Genomic DNA, 20,525 nt, shown 5'->3' on the forward strand with positions numbered 1-20,525 from the left:
GATGTTCAAAACTATAATCTGCTTCCATGTTTGATGTGATAAGAGTCATTCCTCTATGTATTTTTAGAGTAGTATTTGAGTATTTTGTAGTTTAAGGAGTATATTGGTGTTTTGATCAAAATCATACTTGCTGCTCTAAACTCAACAGTATTTAGCAACTACTCTACATCTCTTTTCTACCCTCTTAACAAAACTATTAAACTGGGGAAATTTTAGAAAAACAAACATTTTAAATCAGATGAATTACTTTGCTTATTATTAACTTCATGGTAACATTTGTTAGTTTTTGTCATGATTCTTCAGTGGAGATTTACCTTTTTCAAAAGTCATATTATTCGAGTATATAAAAGCCCCATATGCCTTTTGAACTAAGAAATCTGCTTTCATTGTGGCTAGCTTGAAGCTAACTTGAAAAATTTTTCTCACATACTGAAACCAAAACATTTTTCTTAACTGAAATTTGGCGTAGAATGTGGCAAAAGAAGAGCTAATAACAGAAAACAAGAATAAAATAGAATGGGAGTTACAGTAAAATTGGTCTTTGAAAATCTTAGCAGTACATTTTGAAAGGCAAAGAGTTTCAGAATATTAAAAGAAAATAGATAAACTGGAAAAGACATTCAAATTAAGCTGTCATACAAATCCAGTCACACATAGCTAGTTTATTTTTCTATTTTCTCTAAAAAGCAGGAGTATGGGATGATTTTTAATAGAGATTATGTTTTACTAGCCAGTATTGGTGCTACTGGAAGAGATGTGGGGAAGAAATAGTATAAAATTCTAAGAATACTGTAAAACATGGATGACCTTTTAAAAATTAATATCTGTGTTTTGTGGAACTGTGCTAGAAACTTGAAGAGCAAGAAGTGAGATGCCAACCAAATCCCATTTCCCACACTTCCTTGCCCATGACCTCAACCCTGACATAGGCTTGAGTGATAATTAGTGCTGTGCTTAACAAGCTCTGGACAGGGTATTTGGTGAAGTGGATGGCAGGTCTGAACTGTGGTCCCAGCAGTGAAAGGGAAGCACGTGACTCAGGTTTTCCCTTCATATTACTCATTCTTGAAATGTTTGTTGATGAGAACGTGGCTAGGAAAGAAAAGGATAGATAAAAATAGAAAGGGGAGTGCTCTGATTCCCTATTTCCCCCCAACCTGAAGTGAACGCTGTTTGGTTTTCATTGAGAGAGGGAAACTGTGGCACATTATCATTCTGGTTTAGATAGATGGATCTGAAATTGAAATTATGACATATAATTATGAAATAGCTGTTCCAACATACCCCTGGCTACACCATTAGAATAAGTGAACTTGCACTGGAGCACAATCTATCTATCAGAAATAACGACTGCATAAAATAATGATGCAGAAAATAAGTATGAAATGGAAGACCAGGGCAGGAAATCATTTCAGGGGTTAGCTCTGCCAAGACCAAGGGGATTCACATTCAACTATATGCGTGAGTTCAAGTGTGTTGTGGATTGTAGGAAACTATTTGTGACATAATTAGAAAGCCTGACAATGAAAGTGATATTTATAGACTTACTTTAATACTTGGCGTTTACACACTGGAAGTGGGAGCAAAAGGAAATTTGGGGAATGAATACATTTAATTCCTAGGACTCATGCATGTATAACTGTACTGAAGGCAGAAATGCCACTGCATTTAGTGTGCACTAAATGTATAATACACACTATTAGTAGATACTGCTTATAAATATTTAGATGTAGTTTTGACACTTCACATCTAAGATAGTGTTACTAATGCAGTCAGATCCCCTGCTTTGGTGTGTAGTTGATGGAATACAGCACTCTTTCTGCTTAATTGAAAAACCATTTCATTATAAGAAGCTATCAGCAAAAGTACATTTCTCTCTTATGGATACTAATCCACTGAAGTTAAGCTAGATTTTCAAACTAAGGACTATTTCATCCTGTAGCTGGGTATAATATGTGTCAAAAGACTTTCCCACTGTTGCTACAATGCACAAGTGCATATTTTGAGCCAAATGTCATACATCAAAAAATCATTTAACCTTGCTTTAACTTTGTTGAATATAGTCTTCAAGAGAATAAATGCACATTCACTAAGCCACCTGATGTACAACTTAAACCAGTATCATGATAGATGATCCATTTACTGGAGACACAGGACATGTGATTTCTGTTGGTGGTTCGTTCTTTGTTCACATCGACTGTGCAAGCCTGAACTTCTAAACTGACTGAAGGTTAAAGAAATGGGAAGCACCCAGATATTTATTTCTACTCATTGTGAGATAGTTATGGGAAATCAACGTCTCAAATTATCTTTATATCTCAAGTTTCTGACATTAAATGTCATTTAACAAAAATATCATCTGACTATACATTACATGAGCAAAAGGTGGACATCACAGGGTGCTTTAAAGAAGTATTTGGACAGATTGCCTTCCTATTGATTAGCTTGAAGATGATTAGAGAGAGATATCTGGAATATGGTTTGTCTCTGAAGAGAAGTAGCAGATAAAATTTATGAGTATTCTCTGGTGGAAATGGGATCAGATATTGAAATGGGGAGCCAGAGCCAGTAAAATGTTAAACGACCTTTGATGAATTAATTTTTTATTTCTGTGTCTCAGGTATTTCATTAGAAAAAGGGGGACAATGTTATTGTGTTTCTTTGTAAAGTACTGGGAGACTATTAAAAAGGGACAGTATAGTAAATGCATTTTGTGTTGTTGTCTGTTTATTTACAACCTGAAATTTGTTCTGGCCTGGGGAACCTCAAGTCTCAGTTCCACATTCTTGCCACCAATTTCACTGCAGTATCTATAAAAAGCAGAGACACTCTCTGTGGTACAGCCTTCTCATGAGACAAATGTCCTCTTTCATTCATTAGCTGATCTACTACAGTTTATTACATCTGTAAGGTATAAAAGGAAATATATCTAAAGAGAATCTAAAAACCTCAACAGCCTTAAGTTTATTAACAAGAGTAACTCTGGAGTATAAATCACTGTTTACATGAATCCATTCAAAAGGCCTTGATTCTGGAGCTGTTCTGTAAAACCTTGTGTTAAGTCCTTAAGGTTTAGCTTACAGGATTTTAAGAAGGAAAATCTTAACTAGAAGAAATTATAGTTAACTGTGAAGTATGAGCTCAGCCACTCTGCATTTTATTATCAATTGCAGTATGTGACTAAGTACACAGAGCAGAGATATGCACATCTGTAATGAATAACTATTTTTTTTTCCAAATGAAGCTCAAACACATATTAGCACAGCCTATTTATCTGAATGAACCAAGGCTGCAAATAATTAGGGAATCTACTCTGGGAATACTTACAGCATCATAGAAGCTGATTTTCATTCAAGTTGTATCAAAAGAAACCCCAATAACCTTGCTCAACTCGTTTTACACGCAACTGCCATTCATCAGCCTAGATGACTTGCTGTGAATGAACACATTAATTTTATGTATTTGTTTGTTCTTAGTGAAGGAATCAGCAAATTTTTTCTTGTCCTGTGTCTTGTTCAGTGCACAGTGGAACTGGTGATGTGAAGGAGCAGACCTTGTTCCTTGTGTACTCCTTATTAGCAGTGCTGTTTCAGGCTTTTCCTTGTGATTGACTTTCTGAGTTGATGGTTGGAGCAGCAGCTCAAAGATGTGGTGAGGTTTGTCTCGCTTTCACCTCTGTTCTCTGTCTCTTACAGAGTTCTCAGGTCTGGGTTTCTGCATTCCAACTTTGTTGACACACTGTTTTTGTTATTAATTCAAATTTTGGTGTAGCACTAGATGGGGAGCCTATACCAAACGGAGGGGAGGGTGACTGTCATGCTGGAACCTGTACAAATAGAAATAAACAATTTCCTTTACTCAAAAACTCTGGTTTTGTATTATTTAAAACACAGAAGGGAAGCAAACAAACCCCTGAAGACATCTAGTCCAACTCACTCCAAGGAGGACTGTCACCAGTGCTAGAGCAGAAGTTCAGCCGTGGCTTTGTCCAGCTCAAGCTTTAGAAGCTCCATGGAGGAACCTTTCAGAGTCTCTCCAGCATAACTACTGCAGGGCTGCTCTGTCCTCCCCTGAGAAGGGTTTTCCTAACATCCAACTCGATCCTTCTAAATTATAATTTTTGGCTGTCGCCCCTAATTATACCATCTGACACTACTAAGGAAAATTTGGATCCGTCATCTTTCTAATTTTCTTCAAGTATTTGTAGGCAGCAGTTTATAATGATTTGATCCCTTTAGCTTCCCTAAACTTAGCTGATTTGTTTGAATATTAATGCCAGCAGACATTCAGTTCTGTTTATAGTTCATTCACATCTGAGATATCCAGTGCTGATGGCTGGAGTGCATTAAAATCTTTGATTTTTACTTCCATTCAATACATTGGAAATAGTGTCTTTCCAAATACCTCTTTGTTGAGTTGTTGTACCATTGCTGCCATACTCAAAATCTCAGTTCTCAATACTTGGTGGAAATTGTTCTCCTGGTTTGGAACCGTGTTTAGATTTTCCATCTCTATTTCATCCTGCACAGATTACCTTTCTTTACACTGTTTTATGTCTGAAGCCTCCTCTGCTTTGCTTCTTGATTTGGCTTGTAAAGCTAATTAAACTTTACTTTTGGCAATACTTTATTCCTATACTTCTTGACTTCTCATGGTATGGCTTTGCTGCGTGCTGCAGATCCTATTCCTCCTCAGAAAGCCACTTATTAAAAAATTACTACTTATGACTGTAAGGGTTTACATTTATAGAATTTCAAGTTTGGGTTCTAAACTGTAAACTTGTGACTGTGCTGACATTGTTTATGCTACTGTCTCTTGGCTTTACATTAAAATGACTGATACTATTTGTAAAGCTTTATGGATGTTTGCAGGTTGTTAGTTTAAATGTTTAGTTGGGTTTTGGTTTAAATGTCACTGAGAATTATTATTATATATGATATAAGGCTGGCCCACTTACCCTAAATTAGAAGAGAAATATATTTGGCACAGTTTTTATAGTTTGCATGGCTGCTAAATCACCTCTGCATTTCACAGCTTTAGGCACTAAATATTTATAGTTTTTGCTTAGGAGTGCATGTGAGTTTAGATACAAAAAACTTGTGAAGTTAAATCTCAGACAAAGTTTGGCTGTTTGTTTATTAGTATTTCTGCATTATTTTGTAGATGTTTCCTATGGCATTAGAGAAGAATAGTTAGCAGTGAAGGAGCTCTGTCAATAGTGAGGGAAGGAAGCAGGCTCCTTTTTCTCCTGGTCCCATCTTTGCCCATGTGCAGTGAGCTGTTCTGCACCTTATTTTTCTATTTGCAAAATGGATCTGGAACAGATATCACTGTCATATGAACAAAAATGTAAAATTCACATGGGTAACCTGGCTTTCCCAAAATAATGAAATCAATCTTAAAAGCAACCCAAAAAAGGGAACAATCTGTATTAATGGAAAATGTTTATTATTGTTAGCAGTCTTATCCCCCACTTTCTTGACCCGTTAAATCCCTTCAATAATCAGTATTTCTTCTTAAACTTTTCTTTGTCCACTCTGCATTTCACTTTGGATAACTCCTTCCTCATGTCTTCTAGAAAAGCATCACCTACTCATTCTGAGAACATATTTCTTTCTATTGTCGTCATACCTTTAGTGATTTTACTCATTCTTGTTTTCACACTTTCTTGATAAGCATAGTTATCAGTTTGTGACTAATACTTGATTCACTTTCTTATAAATACATTATAAAAATTGAAGTGTTTCACTAGTTTTGAGGAATGAAGGTACTTTTCCATTTGTGTTTGGTTGGGTTTTTTGTTGTGTTTTTGCATGGTTTTCTTTTTTTTTAAATTAGAAATTCATCCACTGCACTTTAGCAATTGCACTTTGGCCTTAGATAGATTTCCTCCTATTTCCATAAACACTGCAGAGAATACCTCTAATAATTAGAGAAATATGAACCCTTTTGCAGACTGTGTGCTTATGGAAAAATATCATGGTCTCTTCTTGGAGAAATCTGTGCTACCATTTTTTAGAAGCTGAATGATCTGAATCTTGGTGATTGTGCTAAGACTCAGCCTTACCATAGTCAGAATCATTGTGCTCTGTTGCCAGTCTGTAGCATGATTTTCCTGAAGAAAATCAAGATTTTCTCTTCATCTTTGCAGTTTTGCCCTGAGCCCTTCTCAAAGATTTTGGTGATGTTTCAGTGTCTTTTGAAGTCGAACCTATAGTGCTAACACCTTCCTTTGTGGGTCCCAAAGGAGGAGGATAAATGCTGGAAACACTAGTTTTCCTACTCCCCACTGCCATCATTGACATTATCTTCTCTGACTCCTCTGGTACCAGTAATGGATATCCTGGCTTTGTGCTCAGCCTTTAGTAACTTAACACGTGAGCAGTTTCAGTGGAGCTGCATTTAATTATAAGATTGTACGGTGGGATTCCCAAAGCAGAGATCTCCTCAGGGCAGGGGAAATTATTTGTCTTCTCCTAATGGATGTATATAGGTGCACAGCTTGGACCTGTTGCCCATTTCCAGAGATTTTTGCAAAAGATCAAGTACTTCTGTCCCTTGACATGAATCTCTTGTTTCCTCTACTTTATCAGACTTCTTGCTCAGTCAGTTTTTATTTTCTTTGGATTGACTCTGGATTGACTGGCTGCCAAAGTCTTTCTGGTTCATAACCATTTTGAGAATGTGCAAGTTCTAATTGTGAAGCCCTAGTAGGTAAAATATTAAAATCTTTGCTGAACCTGACCAGATGTCCTCACAGCTAGTTGAAGTCTGACAGCAGCCAATAACTTGAGTTTCAGGAGTAGAATAAGAAATGCACCATGTACAATGAGATATATGGCATATTTTCTCAGTTTCCTACATTCAACAGCTGAAGGCTGGGTTCTGTAGGTGGAGTGACTTCTACTCGTTGGAAACAAGTAGCCTCCTAACATTTTCCATCAAAGAACAGACTTCTTTACAAAAATGTAAGAATCATAGAATTCAGTGAGACACAAAATGCCTGAAAGCTTTTATTTTATGACTGCTTTCATAGACTGTATTAGAAGTTTAGAAGAAAACTGTGGACCAAAACTTGGAGGACACCATGAAAATCTTTGATCTAGAAAATGTCTGCAAAAAGCTTTCTCTGTCTTGTTTTTTTTATCCCTCTTAAGAACTCTCTGTCTTTGCCAAAAAAACTTCATGGCTTATACTTTGCCCCTTCACATCATCCATGCTGCAGTCTTGAGAGGTTGTTCCAGTCTCTGACAGGCCTAGGAAATCAGTCTCTCTTGCCTCCAGGATAGCTTTTCAAATAAATAATTTCTCCCATACCACCCTTAGGCTTAGGAGGAGCCTTCCTGAACAACTTCAAAGATATTTTCTATTGTTCTTCAAATTATCTGTGAAATGCCCTCATATTTTAGCTCATTCCAGTTTTGAGAAAAGATAGTATTTCCATGAAAGGTTATTTCAGATCATCTCCACACAGGTCAAAGTGAATTTAAGTTATATGAAAGTTCACAGTATTTGCACAGTCATACCCCAGTTGTGGACTCCATACCACTTGCCAAGCTGTCTATGCCAACATTGTAGAATTCAGCCTATCTTTTCAGTATAGTTTAAACCCCCCTTTTTTTTTTTTTTTTATGCCAAGAACATACTTAAGAAATAAAATGCTTTAACTTTTCCAACAGTTGCATTCAATTTGAAGAATCTAGTAAACAGTACTGAAGCACAGCTAAGGGAAATCCCTTATGGCTAATAAAATTTTGGTAGTAATAGCAGATAAATTTTGAAGTTTTCATAGTAGATTATCTAAACATCTCCAGTGCATAGCATGAACCAAAGCAGGCCCAGAAGCTATTGTGCAGTCTTTAAACTATCTTCACATTCTGGAGAGAATCAGATTAAATGTAATAATTTTCAAACTATTGATGTTCTGGCAGAAATGTTGCTACTTTTTTCTCCTATTGTTACCGATATTTCTGTTAAGAATTTCAGAATCCGTTTTAATTTTTTTTTTTTATGTTAACATGAAGATCTTTCTACCTCCCAGGAGTTTGATTTTAACCATTTCACAGTTTCAGTCCATTAAAACTGTCTTTTAGCAAGAGGAAGTGTAGTAATTTATCCTTACAGGGATGTTGTGACTCAAACACTCCCTTCTCTTCCTGTTGCTTGATCCAGTGTAATTAAATAATAGATTTCATTTCATAACTTTGCAGTAGCAATAAAGAGGAAATTATGTTCAGAAGACATGTTTATTTTTTTTCCCAGCCTTTTCATGGCTTAAAAGTGATTCTCTTCGTGCTAAAATAATGTGAAACAGTCTTTTCAAATTTTTGTCCTTGGGAAATGAATGTTAATTAAAGAATGAACATTAAATAAGAGTTAGGAAATCGGTGCCATTTTTCAGACACAAATATCTGTTGTTCAAGGTTTACATTTATGCTCCTTCATGTTGCTTTCTTTTCTTTCTCATCTGAGTGAGGACTGTCTCCTTTTTTCTTTTATTTTTCCAAGAGAAACTGTCATGTTCACACTATAATCCCTACAATAGACCTTGTACTTTTTTTTGAAGCTCTTAGAATTATAATTCATATAAATAATTGAGAAAATGGGAAAGCAACACATACATACAAAAATCTAGATTTTCTTTCTTATTTTTAGATTCAATGAGTCTGCCTTGGACTGGGACTATTGTATTCACATGTTTTTATCTTTACCTTAGACTAGAATATTCTTGGAAGTGCTATAGATTTAGGATTTTGAAGCCCTTTTCAGATGAACTGGAGAGCAATTTCTTGGTAGAAAAGTTTCATAGGACTTGTCCCCATTAACAAATTACTTTCTCTAAGATTAAAGATTACAAAACAGGCTGAGACCTTCTCTAATGTCATAATGTATACTTCACACATATATTGTGGATGGAAAAACATTACAACTAAATATTTTTCACTTTAATTTTTCTATTATTATTTTCTTTTTGTATTGATTATTTGGGTACATCTTGAAAGATGACACTTCTTGTCTGTTAAAATTCTGCAGGCTGTATAATTTGCCTTAAGACCAGACACTTGTATGGCCTGTCTGTCATCCAAACCCCTTTAAACCAGGACACATTTACACATGTTATATGTCTCACTGTTCAATCTGAGCCATCCTGTAGCATTTAGTTTTAGTCACCATGCAAACTGAGAAGCTCCCACTTGGTTGACACGTGTATTCGAGCAGATGAGAATAAAAAATTAGAAAAAAGACCAAAGTGAATCCTTTCAGGTAAAATCTTTTAATTTACAAAGTCTTCCACCACTAGCACAGTATTTCCAAGTATGAACACAACGGCATATCTCTTCAGGGCACTGAATAATTGTAGAGCTTTCTAATGGAAAATGTTGCCATTTTGTAGTTTTGACTGAACTTGATTCTTTTTTTTTTTTCTCCTTCTCTTCCTAGTCTAAATTTTCAGAGGACATTTTGCTTATGTCCTTTGCAGGTTTTTTTTAAAGTATGGTTTTGTCCTTCGTATTGAGGTGTTTGAAGAAAATTTTTGATGACTTTGCAATATGTTCAGCCAAATGATCAAGGTCTTGTCTTCTCTATATTCAGTGCACTGATGATTACCTGCTCTTCATAGTAATACTTGCTTTGCAGTTCTTTCATTAGCCTGAGGCTTGCTCTACAAGCACTTTAGGCTTGGAATAGGTAAATATGTGTCTTATTTTCCCCATGACAAACAGTGAAGCCTGATTCCAATTTGCTGTCATATGGAAAGGAAGAGTATTTATTTAGTGTTCTGGTGAAGCTAATGTAAGGCAATGATTATTTTCCTGTGTGAGCAATGTAAGGATGCATGGTTTAAACAAATGTTACTCACTATAGCAATGGGAGAAAGAAACCTGTTTATATTAGATGGTCTCTCAACCAAGAGAAACTGCAGCAATGGAAACTGGGTAACAATAATCCTGGATGGTGGTTTCTTCTGGGATTTGAAACCAAAGGACAGGAAGCTGTGGTATAATGTAAACCGCTGCTGGTTTGTATGCCATGGTAATACTGGAGAAAGAAAAGAAATAGAAACAATTGATGGAAAAGAAATAAATTTGAGGGAATAGACTAAATATTTGAAAATAGTATTATCTTCAGTTCTTAAGAGGGGTAAACTCTTTTTTGTTGTTGTTGTTGTTGTTTGTTTATTTTACTAAAGGAAAGGTGAATATATTTATTGCTGAAAAGATTGCACATTCTTATTTTCTCAAAATAAGGTATAGTACCAGGAAGGCATTTGAAGATGTAACTTAGATGGAAGTAATGGTTATAATAGAGATTGTCAACTTGGAATAGCTGTAGTGATACTGTAACAAAAATGAAACAGCTTGTTGTGAAAGTTTGAGTCCAAATGTAATTAGTTTTATTATAATTTGGACTAGATGACCTTTAAAAGTCCCTTCCATCCCAAACTATTCTATGATTCTATGATAATTTCCTCATTAAGACCAGCATTTATTTAGTTTTGATACAGGGAATTTGCTGCCAGTGGTTTACAGTGGGAGCATCTAGAATATCCTGCCAGTCCTGGAACATGGACAGTAAATAGAGGACAGCTATGCTCGTCTTCTTCAGAAATAGAGATGTGTTTGCAGAGCTTGGAGTGCTTTTGGCAATGAGATTTTTTCAGTTTCATATTGGCTAATGAATCATAGAATCTCAGAACGGTTTGGGTTGGAAGGGACCTTTAAGACATCTCGTTCCAAGCCCCCTGCCATGGGCAGGGACACCTCCCACTAGACGAGGTTGCTCAAAGCCCCATCCAACTTGGTCTTGAACACTTCCAGGGATGAGGCATCCACAACCTGTGCACCTCTGGGCAACAATTTCCAATGTCTCACCACCCTCACAGTGGAGAACTTTTTCCATACATCTAATCTAAATCTCCTCTCTTTCAGTTTAAAGCCATTACCCCTTCTATCACTGCACGCCCTTGTACAAAGTCTCTCTCCAGGGACTTTCATGTCTACAAAGTTCACACTTCACAAAGCTTTTTTCATGGTCTCTTGCTTGTTCTAGAGAACACTGATCTGTCATTTCCCCTTGGATATTTTTCAAGCTTAATTTTTCTCCCTTGTAATAATAATAAGTAGACTGAAGTTTCCAAATTCTTTCGTTCTGCTACCATCACCTGCAGTGGGATGTTGCATCAGCACAGACCATCTCCAGTGCTTCACTAAATCTTGAATTAACATCTGTGTAGCCACTGAATGATCTGATTGTATTAAAACTAAATTCAGTGTGTCTAAATACTTTACTGCACTTAGAGACTTTATGATTTCAATAGTGTTGGAATAATGTCACTTTGATCAGCATCGCCTTCTGTAAATGTCAGGTGTGCAGTAGGGTGTCTTTTGTTTCATGGAGAGTAGAAGTACAAAATTTGGCCCAAAATGTCGATGTTTGGAATTAGAATTGAAAGAAGGAAAAATAGCCAAAAAGTCATGCCTGAAGCTTAAGTTGAAATGTACTTATTGTTCATAAATGCATTAAATTCTTTTCCCTGTGTGACAGACTGTGCAGCTACAAGCTCAAATTTAAGAAGTTGAGCTTAAATTATTTATAAAGAAGAGAGTTACAAAGACTTTGATTTAAAGCTCATCTTTTGAAAAATAGCACTATTAATTTCACTGTTTATTTAGAAATTCATTTTTAATTATTTAATTTTTTTAATATATGTAATATAAAGTTAAAAAGTCTTACTGTCTCCAATAGATTGAAATCTTTACTTTCAGTAGCAGAGCCTAGGCTATTGGGCTTTAAAAATAAGTTATCATTTTTCTAATAATTGTGCCTGTTTGTATTTTAAACAAGAATGGTTCAGAGTATCAACAAATGGGGGGCTCAGCTATGATTATGCCTGCTAAAAATAAAAAATTGAGAGCACAGGGATTCAGCTTTCCTTAATCATGGTGGGATTGCTGCTCTCCTGCCAACTGGACTGAAGGATTTACTGCGCCATGGTCAAGAAGCTGAACAAATACGCATAATCCATTTTGAAAATTTATTTTTTTCCACAAATAAGTAAAGTTTTTCACCTAGTTTTTGCCTCTCCCTTTGCCTGTGGAGCAACTCTTAAGTCTCTTAGACATAGGTAAAGACTGGAGTAGTGAGGCCCATATGTCTTCACAGAAACCTGGGTGGGTGATACAGGGTATGCTCAACAACTTTGTTGCTAATAATAGGTTGGGGATGGCTGACAAACATCAGAGCTTCATTGCAGCAGGAGGTGGATAAACCTGAGGATCAGATGGATATAAATCTGCTAGGTGTCCCTCTCTGTGGCAGAATAACCCCATGTATCACTGATCACATGTAGCATCTGAAGATGCCGTGGGTGGCCAAATATTGTCTGTCATCTTCTGATGTTGTGTTTATACATTTCCTTGAAAATAAATGGTATGTGCTTTAACTTAGAATTGTTTAGTAATGTTGAATTTTCACAGATACGGAATTGTGTAGGTTGGAGAAGATCTTTAAGATCATCAAGTCCAACCATTAACTTAACTCTACAAAGGCCACTGACAGTACCCATATCTGCACAGCTTTTAAAGATTTCCAGTTTTATGACACGGATCAGTAGAAAGCCTTCCCTTTCCAACTGCACAGTTTTCCAGCAAGGTTTACCTGTGAGTACACCACAAGTAAGTCCCAGGAGTGTGGTACATCTCCTGGTTAGCCCATTCCATTACACGGGCTGAGTCCCTGTAGTTTTTCTAAAGGCTGTGTGCATTTTTCTGTTTTGTTTTTCTTATTATTTTGTATTTTGAAGATCATCAGCTCAAGCAAGATGTGGGTTGTTCTGTTCTTGCTGTTTTCACTCCTTATAAATATGTACCTTCTTTCTTTGAATTTCTTCTGCTCCCATTGTACTGAATATGTTGCTATACAACAACAACACATCCCTCCATTTTTATACTTTCCTATAATCAAAAGAAATATGTGGGTTGTCAGTAGAATGAAGGGAGATGATTGTGTCCAAAATTATATTAAATGCTCCATTTAAACAAATGGGAATAGTAAACAAGTGTCTTCTCTTCATCATACTAATCTGTGGGGGTCTTTGGTAGCAGCAGAATGGTTAAAAACATGCAGGTTGAAATGTAGGGCTATTTATTGGAGTAAATACTGGATAAATATCACACAATTTCAGTTGGAAGGCCGCTGTGGAAGGGGTTCTTTTCTCCTCTGTTAGAACAGTCTAACTTCTTAATTTTGCATCAACTGCTTGTCACCTCTGATACCAAAACCATCACTGAGTATTGGACCTGTAGATGTACCCTTAAAACTTTTAAAGGGAAGAGGTCCTTGTGTAACATGCTTATTGCTGGAGGTACTTCTGGGATAATTCTTCTCCAGTTAGTAGTAACCAGCCGTAGACTGGCTGTACTCAGATCCAGCTCTTCAGGCAGGCTGCACAAAAGCTGTTGCCACCTGTTGGAAGGCAGGATGCCGTTGATCTTGCTTCAGAGTCTCAAGGAGTAAGTTTATTTTCTTGAAGAAACAAATATAACAAATTATGTACTTGAAAACAAATTCTCAGTAAATGCCAGGGACTGTGGGTATGAACCAATGTTTTCTTATTCTTATGATCTGTGTGGGCTGCAGTTCACAGTATGTCAAGCAGGAAAGTTCTCCTCTCATCACTCTCTACAACTACCTGACAGAAGGTTGTAGCAAGGTGGGGGTCAGTCTGTTCTCCCAAGTAACAGGTGATAGACAAGAGGAAATGACCTCAAGTTGTGCCAAGTGACATTTAGACTGGACATTAGGAACGATTTCTTCCCTGAAAGGGTTGTTAAGCCCTGGAACAGGCTGCCCAGGGAAGCTGTGGAGTCACCGTCCCTGGAGGTGTTTAAAAGACATGTAGATGTGGTGCTGAGGGATGTGGTTTAGTGGTGGGCTTGGCAGTGTTAGGTAAACAGTTGAACTTGATGATCTTAAAGGTCTTTTCCAGCCTAAACCATTCTATGATTCTCTAAGGCCTCAAAATGGGATGCAGAGCTTTGTCTTCTGAAGGTCACACGTAATCATCTGGAGTTACATTAAATGGTCTTCAGTAGACTTGAGAACACATACCTAATAAGAAGAAAATTGTCTTCTAATCTACAAATGAAAGGTTTATGTTTTAGACAGCTTGTGAGGATTTAGTCACACTGTTTAACCCTTGTGTGGTCATCCTAAATCATCACCTATTAGAGTGCTCTTATGGACTCTAATGTCATTATCCTTCCGGGAGGTGCTAACTGTGTAAAGCATGTTGCTAGGCTGACTAGTGGAAACAAATTCTATATTTTCCCCATATATGTTACAATTAGAAGTTCAGATGTCAGCCTTAATTGTATGTGAGACAGATAGCAAGATTTAAGTGAAAAACAAAGTTAAATTGTTTTCAGAAAAGTATTGGGATGCTCTGTTTGGAATACATTTACAGTACTAGATCTAAATTAAGAATATTCTATTGCTATTTTTATACTTGCTTACTTTTGATCTAGAAAAGATTAAAAATAGGACATTTTAATGCATGTTTAATGACAGAACCACCTTCCTGCCTCAGAAAAAAAAACTCTGCCAGGTGAACCATGATCTAATTTTCATCTACAATGAAAACAAAATCATAGCTCCTGAAGCATTATTCTTGGCTCTCAGCAGTTTCAAGGCATGCAAACATGACCATTTTGACTGTCCTGCCATTTCACTGGAAGGATTATGTCACAACATAGTATGCTTGTTGTCCAACTTTTTGTCTGTTTGTCCATCAAGACGTTTTTGTGGAAGAAGTATTGGTGATTGTTGACTTTGGAGGTAGCGGAAGAAAAAATAATTATGAAATAAAAAAAAACAAGCAGACAGTACCATTGAAGTAACTGTGCTTCTGTCACAGGAGAATGAATACTCCTTTCAACAAATCTATAATTTGCAGAAGTTGCAAAAAGAAAATAGCCGTAAGGTGACTGTTAACATACTTCAGTTCAACCTGCCAAGAGAGTTAACTTCATAAAGTCATTAAACCAGCGATTACATTTTAAAATATTATTCCCTAGCCATTTCTTCTTAGACTTTAAAAAATAGTTACTGTATATACTACCTTCTTTGTAATGTGAAAAATTGTAAAATACACTTATTTTTCATAAACTCCTAATTATTAGCAGAGCTATTTGCGCTCCTATAGTTAAAGTCATTTCAACACTTCCGTTATTTAAACTTAACTTTTAGGGTTTCATAATTTAGCTCTAATAAAAAAATATATTCAGACTCCAAGGTCTCAAATATTGTTTGCTGGTTTTAGGAAATTTAGCCTGCTTTGTTTTTTGTTTTGTTTTGTTTTGTTTTTTCTCCCCAAGAATCTCAGTGATTTGGTTTGTTTGCTGTTCTTCAGGATATCCAAACCAAAATATTTTCTAATGTGGACTAAACAATTTTAATGATGAAAAAAATTAGGAAAAGATGGTGAATATGTTATAACTGTTGCTACCCCAAATTCAGTGACTGGTGCTGAATATAGCTGAGGTCTGGAGGATGGAGATGGTGGGAAATTCTTGTCATCTCTTCACTGTTGCCATAGAATAATCTCATCTATAAGAAGTTATTGCAGCATTTGTACCACACCTGTCACCTGGAATCATGGGCAGTAGACCCACTGCTCACAAAGTGAAAACCTCCAGTACTTCCACTGCCATGAAAGGTGAAAGACCTCCTGACTTTTAGTTTATATAGCTGAAAATTGCTTTTCTGGAATGATAAATGCTCAGGTGCTCAGAGATGGAACCTTTCTTTCATATGGCTTCCTGAAATCTCCCTTCATCACGTTGAAAGCCATGGGAATGACTCAACAAGGCCTTCAGCTCCGGAAATTAAGGATTCAGGGCTTATTGCACGTTAATGGCAACTCTGGGATGGTCAAATAAGACAGTTTGTAATAATACTAATTATAGCAAAGCACTCATGTTGTGGTTTGAAAGGGTCAATTATGTGCGTGTTAAAACTATAAATACATCTTCCCTCCCCAGCCTTGGCTGCATGGTGCATATTTTTTTTTTTTTTAATTGCTTGGATACATATTTACCTGAGTATATCCTGGTTTCACAGGTAAATATGTGTACCAATGCAAAACTCATTATGGTCTGTTTGTATAAATAATCCATATTTTATAACTGTACAGGAAGTATTTATTTTCTTATTTTGCTTTCTTTAAGCCAAAGTAATTAAATGCTGTGTGTTCATTCCTTAAAACAAAATAGATGCAAAAGTTGAGGCAATAGGAGAATAAAGTTTTCATTGTTTTGGTAGAAACTGAGAATATTATTCCAGATTTTGATCTTGTGTTTAACCCAGAATAACTCCATTAAAGTAAACAGTGTTATTCAGGATTTACTTAAATGCAAATGGGACTTGAATTTGGCATCCTCCCCCTTACTTCATTGGGAGATTCCTGTAAGCAGCTGGCCTACAGTCTTTGCTTTTAATGATGTTGTCACATGTTTATAATTTGGTAAAATAAAGTATTTTGGATATACACAGAAATTAGCATAGCTGAACCTTTGGCTAAGAAAATTAATGTCTTCTGGAGTCGTAGAACGGTTTGGGTTGGAAGGGATCTTAAAGATCATAGTAGTGGTCCTATATGTGTTGGGGAACTAGAGCAGGCTCTCATGTCAGATATTTCTGCCATTGTTTCATGGGATATTTGGAGAAGCTGTGTTGTGTTATCACCCTGCTAAGGTCAGGTTTTGTAACACTTTTAATCTTAGTGGGGCCAAAGTCAGCCTTGGCATATATCCATTAACTGCAATAGATTTACACCAGAGACAAATATTGGCTCCTTCTCGATAAATTTATTTTTATCCAGCTCTTTATATTGTATGTTAGAAATCTAAGTAGCTTGTGCGCCCTCAAACTAATCAGAATAAGAAACAATTTTGCTTATGCCAAAAAACAGAACTATCGTTTTTCACATTCTTACATTTTTCAAGTAAGATTATATTACTGTGACTTCTGAATTCCTGAAATCTCTCTGGTCTCTGTGACTGCAAGGGCCAAGAGAGGGTTTCAAGGGGAAAATCTGAAACTCTTCCTGCAGTATGTTTTGTGTTGTGCGTACGAGATACAGTTAACGTTTTGTATGCGTGGGATTAGTGTGGAAAAAAATTAATGCAGTCCAGTATTATGATTTATGGACTGAATCTTTTGCCCACTGAACACTTGCCAAAATGAAAATCTTCCCCCCTGCCCCTCCTTCTTTGGATATTAGAAACAGCTACTGTTTTTGTTGATCTTTTTAACTTCTGAATAGGCCTATTTCAAGTCATAGCAGCATGGGAGCTCAGATTAATAATATACTTATTCAGCCAGTGATACTGAGTGAAACCATTGCTAGTGTGAGTTTGAAGGATAGGATTTCTTTAAATTATTTTCAGGTGCATTAATGCATTTCTGAAAGAAGAATATAGAGATATTTGAAAATAAATTCAATTTCTGTTTACTGATCATGTTACAGGTGAGTGTAAGTTTCAGTATCAAGAATTTTTTAAGGTTCCTCTTCTTTCGATAACTTTTGTAATGTGCTCACTGTCAGTGCATCCATCGTATGGTTAACAAAGAGAACAGCAAAGAGATTAGAATTAAAACTTGCCTTTTGGACAGAGTTTTTTGAATTTAGAGGGAAAGGTGGATGTCATGCTGTGAAGCATCCTTTCTATCCCACTGACTCTACAGCATCATCTACAGTTAACCCAGAACCAAAGGCTAGCAAGGTAAAAGTGGCAAATCCTGTAGACTTTTCTGCTGCATTTGAGTTGGATCTTAGCCCAGTAGTTTGAGAAGCATGAGCTTGCAGAAGGTTGATTTCTAATCTTGAACTAGTTTTGATATAATCTGTTTATGTATGAACTAGCCCAGTTTCCTGCACCTACTGAAGGTTTATCCAAGACTGATGTGCTTAGGCCCACACAGAGGCATTTTTGCTCTTTACAGCAGAATTTGGGGCGTTTGGGGCCTGTCACAATGAAGGCGAGGACAATTCTTTGCTTCACACTCCTCTGGCCACCTTTGGTTTTTGTGGCATTCGTTGCTCAACCCCATCTTTGTCTCTTTCATATGTGAAAGGCCTGGTCTGCTCAATAAGGTTTTTCCAATTACTTTCTTAATATAGTCGGTGTTTCCTATCAATTCATTTTCTTTCCCTCAAACGAAATAAGAGTATGCCTAGGAAAGTTCTTCATGTGGGTCTGTTTTGTGCTAATGATAAGTCAAGCAGGGGTAGAATTTCTTTCAAAAAATACTTAGGTAAGCTGTTTAAAATGGATATTTGTTATTCTTAAAAATCGTGAGAGGGATCAACCACCCTTCCACGGTTGCAGATAAAGTGCTACGGTAAGAATTTGGCATTTTTACATTGCCTGAGAGAATTGTATGTTCATTTTCTGGGCTAATGTGGTGCAAGGAAGGAAAAAAAGGGATGTAGCACTTTTTTTAAAGCAATCATTTTAAATATAAACAAAAAAGCTTTTCTTGAGATTCATCAAAAGTCTTTCAGTCTTTTCATAAAATTGTTATTCACTTCTTGGCTAACAAGAGCCGAGTGAGTGACACCTTTGAGAGTCCCAGCTTGTGTTTTCGTGTATGCCTTGTATTTTGCAAAATATTATCTGAACTTATTTAAAACAAACCCGAGTGAATATTTTTTTTTAAGCTAAAACAGCCCTCCTAATTTATTAATTTATTATAGTTGCAGCAAGCAGCTGAAGTTTCTCAGCTGAGAGGAGCTCGAGTCATCTCTGCTGAAGATCTCCTGTTCTTAATGCGCAAAGATAAGGTATGGACTGAGACAGAAATTTCTTACCTTCCTTTGTAAGCTGCTTACCAACATCACAAATAGCCTTATTTAAAAGTAGAGCTGCTCTGCAATTGTATTTGTATTGTGCAAAGTACAATAATTTTATAACATTTTAATTCATTCTAAGTTTTTTCTGTAATTTCAATTATCAATAGATTTTTTTCACTAAGGTATAGAGTGGGTAATGTACCTTAGAGGTCAAAACAATTTCTTAATAAAGGTATAAATATGATCCTTATCCTTTATATCCATTTATTAAAAATCAGTCATTCTAATTTTCTTGTTATATAGGGTGTAGATGTGACATTTGACAGTGTAACCATTAAATTATTGTCATCTAGGCTGTCTTTTGGTTTTCCTTTATAATACTTTTCTTGTACTTTATATCACTAAAATCTCCAAATTTAGGCATAATCCTGCTTTCTTTGGGTACTAAGTAGAGCAAGTCAATAATTAAAAAAAGAAAACAAAACAAATTCCATACAAAGATTAAGTTAATTTTTCTTCTTTAAATTTCAAAATTATTAAAAAATTATTGTCTATTTTTACCAACGTTCTTTATTCTTACTTTATCTCATTTTTGTCCTTAGTTCCCCCCTTTCCCTCCCCCTTTTCTCTCCCCTTTGTTTTTCTTTCTTCATTAGATAGGTGAAACCAAATGACCAAACCCATGTAAAAATTAAAAAACACTAAAATGTAAAAATTGATTGTCATCTCTTTATCTGATATGATCCGTAAGACTATACTGAAAGCAGTGATATGTATGTCAATGTTCATGGACATATCCATTTGTAGATTTGAAATTCCAAACTAAGCAAAGATTTTGGCCCTAAAAGAATCCTGATTTCTGAATTTCTGATTTCTGCAAGTCAAACCTATTTCTGTCTCAAAGTTGGCAAGCAAAGTACCTAGGAGATCAAATAAATAATATTTAATGTGTAATTGCTACTGACCTTGATCTACTTTCTATATATGTTTTTTCTGCAGAATCAAAAATTACGAACAGTGTAAAAATTATCTTTACTGAGTAATATTTTACATATTCTTATATACTAATTAATATTGACGTATTTTTTCTCATAGAAGAAGCTTAGGAGGCTATTGAAATACATGTTCTTCCGAGACTACAAATCTAAAATTGTCAAAGGACTAGAAGAAGATGACCTCCTTGAAGGTAGAAAAAAAAAATACTAAAATACTGAATTTGGGAGAGGCTCTATATTTTGTTAATGCTCTGAACAACTCAATGCAAAGTATTAAGGTCCTGCTTCATAGTTAAAGACAAAAATATTGAGTTCAAGTAATCTGGTTTAAAATTTCCACTGTTCAGTTTGAAACACTTCTAATGTAAGTATTTACATCTACCATCCATATGATAGTAAGGCTGCTTACTTATTACTGTAGTAATGTCAGAAATCCGTGGAGAATGAAATTGTTGCTGATTAAAGGGCTAATTGATTTCTGCAGATACTCAGTTTAAATGCAGCAGCTACCATGTGCAACTGAAAGGACATTTGTTAAATTATTATCAGAAGGTTTTGACATGTTTTACAAAAAAAAAAAATCCCATAATCTGAAGTCATTCAATACTAATGTACGAGCTGGGTTTGTTTTCAGTGATTTAACATATTATACTTTGAATCTGTAATATTAAGAA

The 20,525-nt window shown here is 35.8% G+C and overlaps 1 protein-coding gene across 1 annotated transcript in view; it reads left to right on the plus strand.

The window, feature by feature from the left end:
• Positions 1-20,525, plus strand: part of SUPT3H (suppressor of Ty 3 homolog (S. cerevisiae)) — a gene marked incomplete at its 3' end in the record, with an annotated part of 211,110 nt that overhangs the window by 154,222 nt on the left and 36,363 nt on the right. Inside the window, exons 3-4 of the mRNA XM_008943067.1 lie at positions 18,761-18,847; positions 19,952-20,042. Of these exons, the coding sequence (XP_008941315.1) occupies positions 18,761-18,847; positions 19,952-20,042 (178 nt within the window). The remainder of the gene's footprint in view (positions 1-18,760; positions 18,848-19,951; positions 20,043-20,525) is intronic.

The sequence above is a fragment of the Merops nubicus genome, unplaced genomic scaffold, assembly GCF_000691845.1.
Source record: "Merops nubicus isolate BGI_N331 unplaced genomic scaffold, ASM69184v1 scaffold18186, whole genome shotgun sequence".
Classification (NCBI taxonomy): domain Eukaryota; kingdom Metazoa; phylum Chordata; class Aves; order Coraciiformes; family Meropidae; genus Merops; species Merops nubicus.